This window comes from Labrus mixtus, chromosome 15 (assembly GCF_963584025.1).
Source record: "Labrus mixtus chromosome 15, fLabMix1.1, whole genome shotgun sequence".
Classification (NCBI taxonomy): domain Eukaryota; kingdom Metazoa; phylum Chordata; class Actinopteri; order Labriformes; family Labridae; genus Labrus; species Labrus mixtus.
Genome location: NC_083626.1, coordinates 9529285 through 9545392, shown reverse-complemented (window position 1 = coordinate 9545392; position 16108 = coordinate 9529285). Strand labels below are relative to the sequence as shown.

The window sequence follows — 16108 nt, the reverse complement described above, 5'->3', positions numbered from 1 at the left end:
AACTAGAAGAAGTCGGGGGGGGGGGGGGGGGGAGGAGGAGTGAGGATGATCACACTCATTAGGATTCTTTTTATTGCACATTATTTCACCATAAAGAAAGATTTCCACCTCATTGTGACTCTGTGCATGCAGACATGATAGATATCTGAACCTCTGAGTTTAAAGAAAGTGTAAGTCAGCTCATTTAACAGAACATATTCCTTTGATGAAAATGAAATCCAACTGATTTCCACACTTGAAGCTGCTCGAGCTCAGTCTCCACCTGCACACCGACTTATCACTTAACCCTGATTTCTCCGCCTTTAATACACTTCCCATCGATAAAATGGAAGCTGATTCCGTGTTTGAACTCTTCCCGCAGTGCCTCCAAAGTCTATCTCTGTGGTGGCAGCCGACAGCCCGGCTCCTTTCAGCCGCTACGAGGCCCAGAACTTCTCTCTGGTCTGCATTGTGACAGGAGCCAAGCCGGCCCCCGTGGTGAGACTCTCTCCTCTTTTATCTCTCTGCAAGGACTCGCTCTCTGTAATCGAAATCTGCGTCACTCCTCTGTGTGTCTGACTGGAAAACGTTTTTTTGGAAAATCCTGATGGTGTGAGGGAGAGAGAGGATGTCGATACTCTCGCCGCAGAATGAAAAGGAAAAAGCTTTGCTTGGCTTTTAAAAATGAAACAATAAGAAATTCCCTAATCAGTCGATGCTGCCGCTCCAGCATTTGTCTGCACCCTGTTTGACCTTTAATGAGAAACGTGTTGAGGACTGATGTCAGTGGATTAGAGCTCAGCTGCATATTGTGATGAAATAAAACTGCATCCATGTGTAATAATAGTCCTGAACTAAGCGCTGTTATCTTCTTCACTGTTCAACATCTCTGACCGTCTGGGGATCCGCTCTGCACACAGCAGCAGGTTATAAAGTGATAACGGGGATGTCTGTGGTCAAATTGGAAATAAACATAATAAAAAGCAGCTTTTGGCTATAAGCTGTCCGCTAACACACACACACACACACAGAGCTATAAATACAGCAGTGTGTGCACAGAGAGTTCCGCTGTATTGTTTTTGAACGAGGGTCATTTAATATTCGAGATAATGTCAGAGTGCATTTCCTCTAAATGACCCGCAGATAGAGGTTGTGCAGAAATAGAAAATGTAATATCCACAGATAACATTTGTGTTAGTGCAAAAAGAGAAAAAGACATCTTCATCATTTATTTATGTTTCCAAATGTTGTGCACACTCTGAGGTTACTTTTTGAGTATTTATTCATCATAATAATTTATCTGAAAAGCAAAAATGCAGCCCGAAACAGAAGACGAGCTGAAGATAACCGAGAAGTACAGGATAGAAATGAGAGCTAGAGGTCGAGGAAGAAACAAATAAATACTTAAGGACATATAGAAAAGATTCTGTATGCAGAGCTGGGGAGGTTTTTTCTGATGCAGAAACTGTGATTGCGTTTGCAGATCTAATATCCAAAGGGAGAGTGTTTCACAGTTTAGGGCCATAAAAACACAAAGTAGTCTCATCAGGTTTGGTGTGTGACAGAGCGGGGACATCTGAAGGAGTCGTTTCAATCTTAAGTTAAAAAAAACCCAGAATGTCACTTTAAACATGGCTGGTGGTGAGAAGCGAGTGATGGATGATATCCACATGGAGCTCCAGTCGGACGGAGGAGCAAATTATTAAGCGCCATGTTGGAGTGATTGACAGATGAAGGGCGTATTCAAACCTGATCTGTTTGGTTTGGTTAAAGCGAACTCCTGTATTTGATCATGCCTCATGCATATTTCAGCCCTGCTCAGAACAGGCTGTTTCTGTACCTTTAAATATGCAAATGAGCTGTGTCTGACCACGCCCCCTCTCTAGAAGGGCTTGGGCGTCTCGGGCTTTCTCGCTCCATGTCCTATTCTTTACGGTGAGAAGGCAGACTCAGAGGGCAGAACAAACACCTAGCTGTGGGAGTGTCACCCACCTGGGGGAGGGGTTACTGCCCTTTGTGATGTCATGAAGGGAAAATCTGCAAATTTTGCCAAGTTAGTGCGGTTTCTTTACGTTGGTGTGAAATCTGTCAATCAAACGCTGTTGCAAACCAAACAACTGTATCAAGACCGCTTGTAAAGATGGGTCTCAGTACGCTATTTTCAGACTCTGGTGTGGAACATGAATGGACCTCGATCAAACCAAATTGCAGGAAGCAACCACAGGGGGTGCTGATGGCTTAGCAGTTAGGTTGAACCCCATGTACGGAGGCTTTGGTCCTCCAAGCAGGGCAGTTCTAGTCTTACCTGTGGCTCCTTTCCCGCATCTCATTCCCAGCTCGCTCTCCCTGGTTTCCTACTCTATCCAAAAGAGTCCAAAATAAATCTTTTAAAAAAAAGTAACAACCATGGGCCCTCTTTGTTCATCATTGGGGACATGATAAAGACCACAGGCAGACCTGACAGAGCTTCAGAAACAGTTTGGGTGGATGAGCAGGTCCTGGTTCAGGAGGATTAACGTGCTCCTTCTCCTGAACTGTCTTTATAAGCGTCTTCAGTGACTCCAGAACTTCAGCTTATTATTTCAGAGCCTCAGTTTTTGTGTTCCTATGCAGCTCACCTGTTTCTGTCCGTCCTCTCAGGTGTACTTTAAGCGGGATGGGGAGCTCATCGATGTGGTTCCACCCAGCCAGTCTCCCTCTTCAACAGGAGAACAAAACAAGAAACCAGGAAAAAGCCGGGGACGGAGCCGAGCGGGACTCCTGAGCTCTCAGATCCACGTCAGCCGAGACCTGGACGACACCAAACTCCATAAGTCCCCATCCCCGTCCGAGAAGCAGGGCAAACCGGCCCGGCTCGGACAAGACGGACCCGAACCGGGCCGGGAGCAAGCGCCCCAGCCGGGCCCCGAGCAGACCACCGAGGTGATCCCGGAGACGGTGGTGAGCTGGGAGTTTCCCCGCTGGGTGCAGAGCAGCGACCCACTGTACTACTTCCAGCACCGACAGCAGGCGGTGGGCGACGGCACCATGGAGGTGAGAGCCATGCTGACCTGGAGCCTGAACCCCCAGCTGGACAACGAGGCTCTGTTCAGCTGTGAGGTCAACCACCCGGCTCTGTCCATGCCCATGCAGGCCGAGGTCACACTGGGTGAGTCGCACAGGCCAAAAGTTCAGTTTGTCTCTTTTAACTGCTGAAAATGAAACATCTCCAGAAAAGAGTTTAAAGGGAATTTTCACACTTATATACATATAATATAAATCAAGTATATCCTCTGAAAATAACTCTGTGAGTCATGACTGTCTACAATGGGTGTAACACCCGAGTCCCGAGCATAACGAGCATAATAAAGATCGCTAGCATTAGCATGCTAACACAACAATGCAGCACGAGTTGTTTTGGTTTCATGCTGGTGCTCAAGGGCGACATCTGCTGGATCAAAAAATTGCATATAAAGCCTTTAAGTCTCCTGAGTTGAATCATCGTGTAGCTGAACGTACTGAATGCTTTTTGGTTCCGTTCTACTCCATCCACCGTCCTATCTGCAAAAGACAAAAAGCCCAAAAATAAAGTTGAACTAACTGAGAGCGACGCAACAAAAGACGCTGAAGACGCTGCACTGCGCTGGTTATGTATTTAAAATTGGCGCCGTCTGTGCCAGCACAACAAAAAAAAAACAGCTTTTGATTGATTTTTCATGGTTTGTTCCTGCAACCGTACTCACCTGAGAAACATGTTTAGGCTGTGCAACGGGTACCCTGTTTGCCATTTATGAAAAAATAACCTCAGGGATATAAAATGAGTATTTAATGTTGTTTTTAAAGTGCATCATGTGCGTGTGCATGCAGAAATCAGTGACCCAGTTGAGCCAGCTAAGGTGAAAGTCGGGACATATCCCCGAGAAATCCACATTCACCGTGTCCAAAAGGGACTCAGCAGACTATCTGCAGACTTTTAGAGGGGGGGGGGGGGCAACTTCCCTGCAGGTCACTGTGATCTCCTGTCAATAATTAGAAAGGTTCAAATAATGAATGAATTCAAAAGTAACATGAAATATGTGATACTAAACAGTGGGGTAGTGCAGCGTATACGCAGGTATATGGAGTATACACACTTATTTTTCAGTCTCCATAGGGTACACTCACTTCTAAATCCCTGCTGATTGACATCATTGATTCATTGATTATATTCAGTAGCATTTTGTTTCCAAGGATGGTAAAGGGACCACCCTGGTACTAAATACACAAGAGGAGTCCTGGATGTCATTTTTTATAGCAGAGGCCGTCTATCCACTACTGGACGGGACACTTAACCACTTCCCCCACTGATACCAATAAACCTGAAAGTATTCGCTGTAGATCCTGAGGTCTTTCTTTTGTCATAACCCGGCTCGTGGGTCACGGCAAAAGACGGGAGGAGTCAGAAGTTATCAAAGAAAACATAGTAGTTATTACAAAATTAGGCAAATATATCAAATAACAAAAGTGTTTAATCTGTATCATCAGTGGTGAACAACTGTGCACGTGTCCGTCAGGCTGTGAGAGAGAGAGAGAGCGATAGAGAGAGAGAGAGAGAGAGAGAGAGAGAGAGAGAGAGAGGGGCACAGGAGCCCAGGTGCTCCAAATCTAGGAGCACGAGACATACACACACGCACACACATTATGCAGAGGCTGTCACACTATCAACACCTACAGTAATGAACCCTGCACCCATCCCGACAGGATGCAATGTAGTTAACCAGTCTCAGTATGCATGATGAAGTAAGTGAGGGCTCAGTTTGCATTTCAAAAACGGGACATTTGGTTTCAGCTCTAAGGCTGTTCCAGGCTGTCTTTGTTGTGATTGAAGCGGTGAGTAAAGAAGTCGAGGAGGTTTGGGGTCAGTCAACACGATGACTCAGGTCACCACAGTAAATAAACAGTGGAGTCAGACTCACTCCCAGGAGTCCCGACACAGACGAGGATGTGAAGAGGCCGAGGAGCTAATGAGGTGAATAATGAGAGCTGCGGACATTTACACTTCAACACAAGCACAGAACAAATTCAGAACTTTAGCTTCTCTCCAGCTGGTGGATGTGCTGAGAGCAGGAGGGTACATCCTTGAAAAAGCCCCAGCACTTTGTCATTTATTTACACCACTTATGATTTTGTCCTAATGTTGCCTAACTTCCTTTTAGTGTTTTTTTAAAAGAAGATATAGAACTTCCTTTTTATACGTTTCTTTTACTCTCTACCAGCTGCTCCCAGAGGACCCAAGCTGTCCATGACCCCCGATCGAGCCACAGTGGGGGACACAGTGCGGATCACAGTCCAGGGCTTCCAGCTCGGACCCTCAGCGGTGAGTTTCATTCTTTGATCAGAAACAGCTCGCAGAATGTCGTCAATAAGAAGGATGCATTCCCTCTACAAAGAGGACCACGTTTTTAAAAGATGTTTTGGAGTGAGTTTCTCCCCTCCAGGCGACAATTGGTTTCACTTTCTTTTCTGCCCACTTTGAAAGCCGTGGTGCAGAGACTCCTCTTGGAAGCTGTTTCTCCAAACCGGCTCTTTAGGAGAAATGCAGAGATTCTGATTTCCATTGGGCTTCATAATAACATTTGTGAGAGCAGAGGTATTTAGATTTCTGAATTGAGCGTTGTGTACTGAAAAGAAAAGTGTGTGTGTGTCTGTGGATTAAAACTCACTCTCTGGAGGTATTTTATTAATAAAGCTAGGAGTAGATTCTCAGTTACAGTTCACACATTTTGCACAGAATAAAAACTGAGGTGCTATTTTTGCCTGGTGGTGCAGCAGCCTGCAGCAACGCTCCTGGAGGAGGAAGATGATGAGGAGGGAGGAGGAGGGGACGAGGGAGGAGAGGATGGAGGAGAGAGGAGGGAGGAGAGGAGGGAGGAGGAGAGAGGAGGAGAAGGAGGGAGGAGGAGGGAGGAGAGGAGGGAGGAGGAGGAGAGGAAGGAGGATGGAGGAGGGAGGGAAGGGAGGAGGGGACGAGGGAGGAGAGAGGAGAGGGAGGAAGGGAGGAGAGAGGAGGTAGCTCAAGGACACTTTAGATGGATAGATGAGCTCTTATGATAATTCTGAAACACATTTAGATGCAAATGATTTTCACATCTAACAAATAAATCTGTTTCCTACATCCTGATGTTCCTAAAGTTCCACCCTCGAGGGTGGTGGGGGGGTGGGGGTCTGATTTTAAACTCTGGTTCTGGTTCTTTCCTGGAAAATCTGTTTGGCAGGTTATTGGTATGTGACAGTTCATTACTTTTTGTCTGGGGCGCCACTAGCCTAGCGGTTATGACGCAATCACCTGTACAGAGGCTTTAGTCCTCTGCACAGCGGCCGTGGGTTTGAATCTGACCTCTGCCCTTTACTGCATGTCATCCCCCCCACTCGCTCTGCTCCCAACATCTCCTGTCTCTCATCAGCTGTCCTCTCTAATAAAGACAAAAAATAACTCAAGAAAATGTTGACAACCTTAGTTTAGTATCTCAGCATCTGAAGAGGAATAAAAGCTCATATTTGTCCGATCACATATCCACTGTTCCAAAAAGAGCTGGACATCCAGATGATTCTTCTCCGATCACTGACCGACAGCAGCAGCTGGATTATGAAGAATACGTGATGCAGATTTGTCCTGACTTTAAATAAATTAAGTTTAAAAAACATGCACAGATAGTTTTTAAGTCCTGAGTTTAAAGAAATACATGATAAAAACATCAAAAAACATGCAGATGGTTATGCCTTTGATATTCAGACAGTGGTGTAGCTAATCAGTGATACGTTTGAACATGAAGAGCTGGATTAGTTGGGACGCGCAGGGTAAAAAAAAAAAAAAAGGGCGACTGATGTTGGTGGGTGTCGTTCTCCCTCGTGACCAGACGCTGACAGCTGAAGCTTTGAAATCAGAACTTCTTGTGACGGTTCTGAGGAACTGGAGAGCCAGAGTTGGGGACTTTTAGAAATGTCTGCGCATAAAGAATGAAGCAAAGACTGAGGAGTGACATTTATTCATTACGCTCACTTTTTTTACAGACGTGAGCTGCAAAATACTTTACAAGGATTTGATGCAACATGTCTCAAAAACCCAAAGCAACTATCTCTCTCTCCAATTTGTAAAAACACGTCTGTAGTTTAAACTGCAGAGCCAGAGATGAATATACAGCCCTTTATGTCATCTTGCATTGACTCTTGTTCCACCTTCTCCATCATTTGAATGTCCCCTCCTGATCATCTGGATCCAGAACTCTGCTGCAGGTCGTCTCACTCCATCAAACCGACAGTCTCACATTTCCTCTTGTGCTTAGATCTCTTCACTGCTCTTCCCCCATGTGCATGCAGGCTCCAGTTAAACATTTCCACCATTTACTCCAGAGCTTTTGCACGGTCAGGCTCCCCGGCATATGTGGCTGAACTAATCCACCCACCCCCCCACACTCATCATCAGGCCCCCTCAGGTCAAATATGTTAAATCTGCTGGTTGCCAGGCTCTCGCCTCCACTGTGCCTCTATGAATATCACTTCAAATAATAATAATAATAATAATAATGCAAACATGATATCAAAGTGAGAACCTTTTTATTATCAGCTGAAATATGAGCTGAAGTAGATTTTTATAGATTCATGCAAACGTCTTTATTTTATGAATATGAACATGAATAAGAAGGCGGTTCATGTAGTACAGTCTTACAAAGACAAATTTACTGATGCTCCAGGAAGACAAACATACTCTCTTATACCAGACACTTAAAGGCTTTATATGCGATCTTTTTATCCAGCAGATGTCGCCCTTGAGCACCAGCATGAAACCAAAACAACTCGCGCTGCATTGTTGTGTTAGCATGCTAATGCTAGCGATCTTTATTATGCTCGTATCTTCACACTGCATGTAAATTTACCTGAAATGAGCGTGATCTAGAAACACAGTTAAGCAGTGAGTACAGTATGTTATTCTTCTTTTCTCTAGTCCCTCAATTAAACAACTTTTATACACGAGGGGAGGAGCCGGCCGGCCGTCCGGGCGATGTAAACAAACTGAAGATAGGACTCTGAAAACTCTGAAAACATCACAGACAGTGGGACTTGGGTGTTACACCCATTGTAGACAGTCATGACTCACAGAGTTATTTTCAGAGGATATACTTGATTTCTATTATATTTAAGTGTGAAAAATCACACATTAAGCCTTTAAGTCAAACTTGACCTGAACTGTTTTACTCATGTTTCATTCTCCACAATCAGCGGGCAAATGAGAAGCACGCCCTCCCAGTTTGTCGGTTCCCCGTCTCTGTCCCTGCGATGTCAGCGTATTAAACACGTCTGCAGACGAGCATTGAGGTCTGATCCAAGGCACCCAAACTCTTCTTATGATCTGATTTCTCAAAAAGTGAGCTGTCTGACTGTGAGGAAGTTAAGCAAGAACTGAAGACCTGACCCACATTATCACGCACAAACAAGCAGGAAATGGCTAGTGGAGGGTTAGGGTTTCAGCTCTCAGAATCGTGTCTCGCTCACTGCCGATTTCTTTGGGTTGTGTTTTGAGTCCAAATGCACAGAGCGAGATCAGACAGGAAATGAAGGGGGGGAGGGGGGGAACTTGATTTATGTTTGAGAAGGCTGAGAGACCTTTCAGATACCTGTCACAGCTGTCTTCATTGTTGACAGAATATTTCAAACCAGCTTGACTGTCAGCTGGGTTCTCCTGTCATCCAACCTTTTGTTGAGTTTCAAACAATCAAATCATGAAGATCAGCTCAACGAAGCGTCCCGACCTGAAGCGTCCTCTGAGAACAACAGCTGCCTCCGACCAAGAAGTTGCACAATAACCTTTTAGTTTAAAAAAAAAAAAAAAGATCACAGATTTCTCAAAGTCAGACTTCCTCAACAAGGTATTAACCACATTTTGGATTCTTTACACCACCTGCCTGCCTGTTAGCTGCGGGTAGGTGTGCAGAGCTGCAGTCTCTCCCTCAGGCCCGCTACACTTCAAATTGTGAGAGATGACTGAATCTCTGCTGTCAGAACCCCGCGGCTCTGAAACAACCTGCCTGATTTCGTCAGGCGGGTTGTTTCAGTGTCAGCTTTGATAAAACTTTACAGGAAAGAACATTTTCTATGGAAAGTTGATCTGTGAGTGAAGTCTGGGAACTGATTTCTCTTGTCCTTTTTCTCGTATAAAAACACAATATCAGTGCAAAAATGTCTGAATGTTGTGTGTGTGTCCACAGAGCGAGGTGTTCCCTGAGCCCATGTTCACCTGGACCAGAGTCGGGGGTCTTCTCCTGGACGGCAGCGAGACTCATGACGGACGAGAACTCGTCCTGGACAGAGTTCCTGCTGAGCTCAACGGCTCCATGTTTCGCTGCACGGCCGAGAATCCTCTGGGCTCCACGGACACACACACGCGCCTCATAGTGTTCGGTGAGTCTGTTTGTGTAGTTTTGCTTTATTCATTATTATTTGTTCCATGTGCTCGATCTTTAAATATGTTTTTTTTTTTCATGTCTGTGTTTTTATTTTTTATTTTTTTACAGAAAACCCAAGATTAAAGAAAGGAAAAGAACGTTTTGTTGGTAGGTCTTTGTTTTAAGTTGTTGCTTCAGTCTCTCTTCAAACTTTGACAACTACACTATATAACTTCTCATTCATGTTTTAAATAAACTTCTCTCTTTATGCTACAATCTCAGCAATTTTAACCAGTGTAATAATCTAAGAATCCTTCTTTGTGCAGCAATAAAATATGAAGCTATCTGTTAGCTACTGGTTCAATTTAAAGGTCACATATCATCCTCCTCTTCTTCAGTGTAAATAAGTCTCAGAGTTCCTCAAAACATGTGTGTGAAGTTTCTTGGTCTAAATCCACTCTGATCCTGTATTTGATCATGTCTATAAACCCCTCTTTTTCAGCCCTGCTCAGAACAGGCTGTTTCTGTGTCTGTACCTTTAAATATGTAAATGAGCTGTGTCTGACCACGCCCCCTCTCTGGAAGGGCTTGGGTGTCTCGGTGCTTTCTCGCTCCATGTCCTATTGTTTACGGTGAGAAGGCAGACTCAGAGGGCAGAACAAACACCTAGCTGTAGGAGTGTCACCCACCTGGGGGAGGAGTTACTGCCCTTTGTGATGTCATGAAGGGAAAATCTGTAAATGGCCTGTTTGAGCACACATTTTCTGAAAAGTGGAGCAGGCAGAAGACGGAGAGGATGGACTTTTCTCATCATTGGGGGGTTTGTAGACAGAGTAGAGACACATGTTAGAGTTAGAGGAACATGGTGAAGTGGATTCTGTATAATATGTGACCTTTAAATCAAAATCAAGAACTGGTCTGAATCTACCTTTAAATTAAAATACTGTGCGAGATAATTTCCTTTAAGAAAGAAATAACTGCCACAAATGTATGTGCTATTATTTATGTAATGAGTGAATTACTGAAGAATCAAGTGAATTTTATTTTTTGCGTTTTGTTGATTTTTGTCTTTCCTGAATGTTGTGACATTTAATCGTATTGTCATATTACTGTTAATCATTTATGATTTTATGTTTAATTTTTGCCTGTACATAATAAATAAATAAAAACATAGAGCTTCAAATTGCTATATATATTTATAACTTAAAATAAATTATATAAAAAGAGTTTAAAAATTGTGTAAAATAAAGTAGGACATCATTCGCATCATTTGATAAATAATGCTCTTTGGAAATATAGATATAGTCTTGTATCATCTGCATAAAAAAACACAAATAATCTAATAAATTAGAGCGGCTGTGGATCAGTGGTAGAGTTGGTCGCCTCTCAACCGGAAGGTTTTGGCCGACACCATCTTGGTTTTCTGGGAATTCGAGGTGATCATACTTCTGCAAAAGGGTGTCTTCTCTCTGGATTGACAAGCTGTTGAGGTAGCTGCCAATCACAGGTGGCCACGCCCTTTTAGTCCACCTTCCTTTTTTGTCTTTTTCACAAAAAATTTGAAGACAATTTACGAAATAACTTAAATGTTGAATAGAACAAGGCTTAAAATGTGACCATAAACTTAAGGACATGTTGTTTTCTGAGGTATAAATGAAGAGAAATCAACTTGGCTTTGTTTGCATCCAGTGGAGGCGCCCCCTGCTGGTCATTGGAGTTACTGCAGCTTTAAGGCACTTCTGCATTAACTAAATTGCTTGGTCGTCTTCTATTAAAGTCTGAGGTTTGATTCTGAGAGCTTCCTGTTGGAGCTTTTACCATCCATCTTTTTATAGACTTAGACGGACATGGATCTCTGCCAGTTGAATTATCGGTATGAACAATAAACTGAGCTTGACTTATAAATAATTCACTCATAAATAATAAATCAACGCTGAGTTCTGCAGCGGGGAACAGCCAATCAGAGGGCTTAAAAGAGTTTTGCCATGCAGCTCATGGTGGGGGAGAGGATGGAGTTCAAACTTTGGATCGTGCAGCTGTTTTATGTTTTTCTTCAAACTGTAGGATATGTGGTGTTTGATTTTTAACAGCAGTATATATTACAGAAGGTAGCAGCTCTGACTGTTTTTGGAATGATTAATAGAAACAGTTATAACAGTGGATCGGTTTTGATGGACGTTGAGGGAGAGCCTTTGAGGAGTCTTTTTTGATTTAATAAGTCACACTAAAATAAATCCTGACGAGGAAACAGCTTCAGGTTCCAGACTTTGGATATTATGCAAATGACTTCCTAGTAGGAAAACTTTTTTGCATGTCATAAAGTAAGGTTTGCATAATGCCTGTGAGGTATTTCGGTTACACCTAAAGACTTTGAACATCTTTTAAAAGTTTGATATCCTCTCATATGCAACATTTATTTAACAGACTATGAAGCCTTGTTCACACCTGCTCAAAACTCCTGAAGTTTTCAGGGTGAGGTGCATGTGTTTCTCCTCCACCTCCTCCTCGTATTGATTCTGCAGAAAGTCAGAGTGAGCTGATGTGAGAACGCAGCAGGATATAATCAGGAGAATTCACCTGGAGCCAGTGGGAGGGGGTGGTGACGTTTATTCCCTGTGATCACTGCACGACCATAGACTGTCTGCACGCCACCTCTACCATCGCCGTGCTCTAATGAACCTGCTGCTGCATGTTTCCTGTTCTCCAGTATGTTCTTCTCTACGGTGGCCGGTAGGGGTCAAACGCTCAGCAACTGATGAAACGACATACATTTAGAAAAACGCGCAGCATATAGAGAAACGCTGCACATTCAAAAGCAAATGCAAACTACCACAACAAGGCTGAACTGTGTTTGCTGTTGTTTTCTGGTTGTGTGTGTTTTGACTTAAGTTTTGTTTCTGTACTTACAGCACGTTTGATGCTTATGCAGTTGTTTTGCCTATTTGCAGTGCGTTTGTTTCTTTGCAGCGCGTTTCAGCCTTTGCGTTTTGTTGTGGTAGTTTGCATCTGCTTTTGAATGTGCAGCGTTTCTATATATGCTGCGCGTTTTTCTAAATGTATGTCGTTTCATCAGTTGCTGAGCGTTTGACCCCTACCGGCCACCGTACTTCTCCACTCTTTAGTTCAGATTGAGATTCTGTTCAACTACATGTAGCATTGATACAAAGACAAATATTCTCATGATAGCGTCGTATAGGGGACTCTGCTGCTTCGTCTGCCACTTCTGTGTTTATTTTTAAATCATGTCTTGCCTCAGGTTGGCTCTGGAGAAAGCACCCCTACTGGTTAAAGTCACTTCACTTCAATATTTGTATGAGCTAAGACTGAACACTTGATCAAATTAAACCTGTTTTAAAAGCAAAATTAAGAGCTTTAATGATACCTTTCTTTAAACTATGAGGGGAATAGAGTGCTCCAAAACTGATTTTATTTCACCTGTTGGAAAATCGATTTAAAACTTGTTTGGTTTGAAGCTGGCATAACAATTTCTGCACCCGTCTGCGAGCTCTGACCTCCAGTTAGGGAAAGTGCTCGATCAATACTCACTGATTTCTGTATCTTCTCTCTGCAGCCATCGATGCAGCCGTCATTCAGCGCTCCCTCACATTAACCTCCATGTTGCTGCTGCTGAGCTTCACCTTTGAGCTGACGTGACCCGAGGCCCTGCTGCTCCACCTCCAACCTCCCACCTCCACCTACCTGAGGAACCTGCTCTCCCCCCCCCCTGACTGTAGCCTACGCTCCGAGCTGCTGAAACATGACGAGTGCTGCAGCGCTTTACATTTAGAAAGAGGAGTTACAGCATCAGACAGAACAAAAGGTCCAGATGCCTCTCTACATGCCGTCACACTGTGAGACTGCGCTGATGGATTACTGTAGCTCAAGTCACTGATCACAAGAAGAAGCTCGCACAGCGTCACACTGAAGGAGTTCTTTGATGTAGTGTGTCTGATTTCCCTTTTAAATTGTCTGCAGATTCCTGGGAATAATGGCACAGGAGAATGCTGGTCCTGAAAGTCTGCTCAGCCAGCTCTCATGCACAACTCCAGACTGGATGAATCATCACCAGTGTGCTCATTATATGCCTCTCAAGAAGCTATGATTTATACATTCAAAAAAACCCCGCTCAACATGACTTTAATGATAAATCTCCTGACTAAAAGGTACCCAAAGTTTTGAAATTGGAATAACAAAAGGAAAATACCTTTTTGTTGAAGAGTAACATCCTTCGTTTCACCAGAAATAGACTTTACATCGCTGCCTTCAAAACCCCCAGACTCCACTGACAACAGAAAACGTATGTTCCAGTTAGGGGATGTTGTTCTTTACCTGCCGCCTCCATCGCATTGTTCAGGACGTCTCAAAGTGTGGCGCTCGCCCCCCTGTGGGGACACAGAGAGATTTCAGGAGGGGGGAACAGGTAGTGTGCAGTGTTTCTCACCTAGGTGGGCCGCCCAGGTTTATATTTTCCACTCATATGATCGGCATTTAAGACCAATGAACTAGAAGGTGATTGCTCTCCCTTGCTCTGTGTCCTTCATACATGTTGCAGGTGTGTTCACTCTGCAGGTGACCAGAGAGAGAAAGAGAGGGATAGCCTCTGTTAAGGCTCTTTGAATGTTTGATTTGTAGCAGTGCAACGTCTATTTTGCTTTGTGCAAGCTGCTTGTTGCCGATGTGATTCTGCTGTCTCACTTGGTTTTTCTTTATTATCCCATGCTCTTTTTGTAAAGCGTCTCCAGATAACACTTGTTATGAATTGGCGGTATACAAATGATGATTGATTAAGGTAAAAATGTTGTTTTTGTCAATGGAGTCTGGTGGTTTGGAACAGAGCATTTTGAAAGGTGTTTCTGGTTTTTTTAAAAGGTGCTCACTCTTAAAGGTCCCAAATTATGCAAAAAAACACTTCACCATGTTCCTCTAACTCTAATATGTGTCTCTAGTCTGTCTACAAATCCCCCAATCATGAGAAAAGTCCATCCTCTCCGTCTTTTGCCTGCCCCACTTTTCAGAAAATGTGTGCTCAAACAGGCTGTTTGGAGATTTTCCCTTCATGACATCACAAAGTGCAGTAACCCCTCCCCCAGGTGGGTGACCCTCCCACAGCCAGGTGTTTGTTCTGCCCTCTGAGTCTGCCTTCTCACCATCAACAATAGGACATGGAGCGAGAAAGCCAGAGTACACTCAAGCCCTTCCAGAGAGGGGGCGTGGTCAGACACAGCTCATTTACATATTTAAAGGTACAGACACAGAAACAGCCTGTTCTCAGCCGGGCTGAAATAGAGGGGTTTATAGACATGATCAAATACAGGATCAGAGTGGATTTAGAACAAGAAACTTTACACACATGTTTTGAGGAGCTCTGAGACTTATTTAAACTTCTTAAAACAGAGGAGAGTAAGTGACCTTTAAAGCTCCTGTGAGGAATATTTGTTTTTTGTTGGTTTTGGTGCCCCCTTTGGAGAAAGTATGCTTCTCATCTCTTTGCTGATTTGTCAAATGACATCCGACACACATGACCAGCATTACAGCCTGTTTGTGGTTCTGCCTGCTGAAACTTTTCCTCATTATTAACAAATAGAGCCACAGTTAAAACACACCAAAATGCTATCTCGCAGCTTGACAGAAAATATGTCAATTCAGTGTACACATGAAGACTTCTTTTTATTTAGTCAGTTCAGCTCTCTTGTGTACACAGAATCCACCTATGTTCTGTCAAGCTGGTACTTCCTGCCATCACCTGCACCTTTAAGGACTGACAGTGCTGTGCACAGAGCGTCTTCTTTTTACACCCTTTGAGATGATTTGCCTTCTCAGAAACGAAGACGTTTAAATGAACTGTATGTGCTTTGTCTCTGTTTTGCAGCTCTGCTCACCTGAAGCTTCAGGGGGGCTGAGTCGGTGTGTTTACTTGTTTTCTTTGCTCCCCTTTAGAGACCAGATCTAAGATATTATTTCTGATGAATGCTTTGTTTCTGTTTCCTTTCATTGGCGTTACCCTCCTGTTACTGCTGGACTCTAAAGAAGCTTTTCACGTTGTTTTCTTCGCCCGTCTCTGTGAAGCACTTTGCTGAGATTATTGTGTTTCAAGTGCTTTAGAAATAAATTTGACTTTAACTGACTTGACTGTTGAGTAGATGCATTTTGTCAGGACAATCTTTGACCTTTGACATTTTTGAATGTTGTGTTTACAAGATGCAAAGAAAAACGCTGCTGACCTGACTCCACCTTTAATGCTGCATTCAGGTGCTCCTCGGATGGTCCGCGTTTCTGAGTTGTAAGGTCGTTCTTCCAACTTCGGTGTTCACATGCGTTCAATCCAGAAAGTCAAAATGTTGCAACAAACAACATGGATGCTACAAAGATGTGGACCCTCGCTGATGAGAGTTTAAACTCTGTGTTAAACTGTTTCCAGGTTTAATATTACCTAACTTTTTTTTTATATCAAGGTTAAGTAATAAACTCATTTTAATAAATTACTTTTCATTCTAGATCACTCTATGTGGACAACCACAAATGGAAACATCATATTACAAATATTTGAGCAAACAGTTGACGTGCAATATGTGAATTAATAAAAAGTTTCTTACCGTTAACAGAACATCTTTTGCCCGCCATGTTGATATTAAAATTGTCATCAAGTCAACAAGTGAGGCACCTAATTCTGCTGTTGTTCCAACTTGAGCAAACGTCCACTTTTTGCACATTTTCCAACTCAAAACTTATTT

At 43.4% G+C, this 16108-nt stretch overlaps 1 protein-coding gene and 1 long non-coding RNA gene across 4 annotated transcripts in view; both read left to right on the top strand.

Moving 5' to 3' along the window:
• Window positions 1–15501, top strand: part of LOC132989554 (uncharacterized) — a 42276-nt gene extending 26775 nt beyond the window's left edge. Inside the window, exon 2 of the long non-coding RNA XR_009675923.1 lies at window positions 14772–15501. This is a non-coding gene — a long non-coding RNA (uncharacterized LOC132989554). The remainder of the gene's footprint in view (window positions 1–14771) is intronic.
• Window positions 1–15501, top strand: part of LOC132989552 (immunoglobulin superfamily member 21-like) — a 36499-nt gene extending 20998 nt beyond the window's left edge. For 2 of the 3 annotated variants that reach the window (XM_061057246.1, XM_061057245.1), the window contains exons 5-10: window positions 362–477; window positions 2620–3127; window positions 5214–5314; window positions 9201–9393; window positions 9507–9545; window positions 12949–15501. In XM_061057246.1, coding sequence (XP_060913229.1) covers window positions 362–477; window positions 2620–3127; window positions 5214–5314; window positions 9201–9393; window positions 9507–9545; window positions 12949–13031 — 1040 coding nt within the window. In that variant the 3' untranslated portion in view covers window positions 13032–15501. The remainder of the gene's footprint in view (window positions 1–361; window positions 478–2619; window positions 3128–5213; window positions 5315–9200; window positions 9394–9506; window positions 9546–12948) is intronic. The other variant, XM_061057247.1, reaches the window with a different exon arrangement.
• Window positions 15502–16108: the final 607 nt, after the last annotated feature.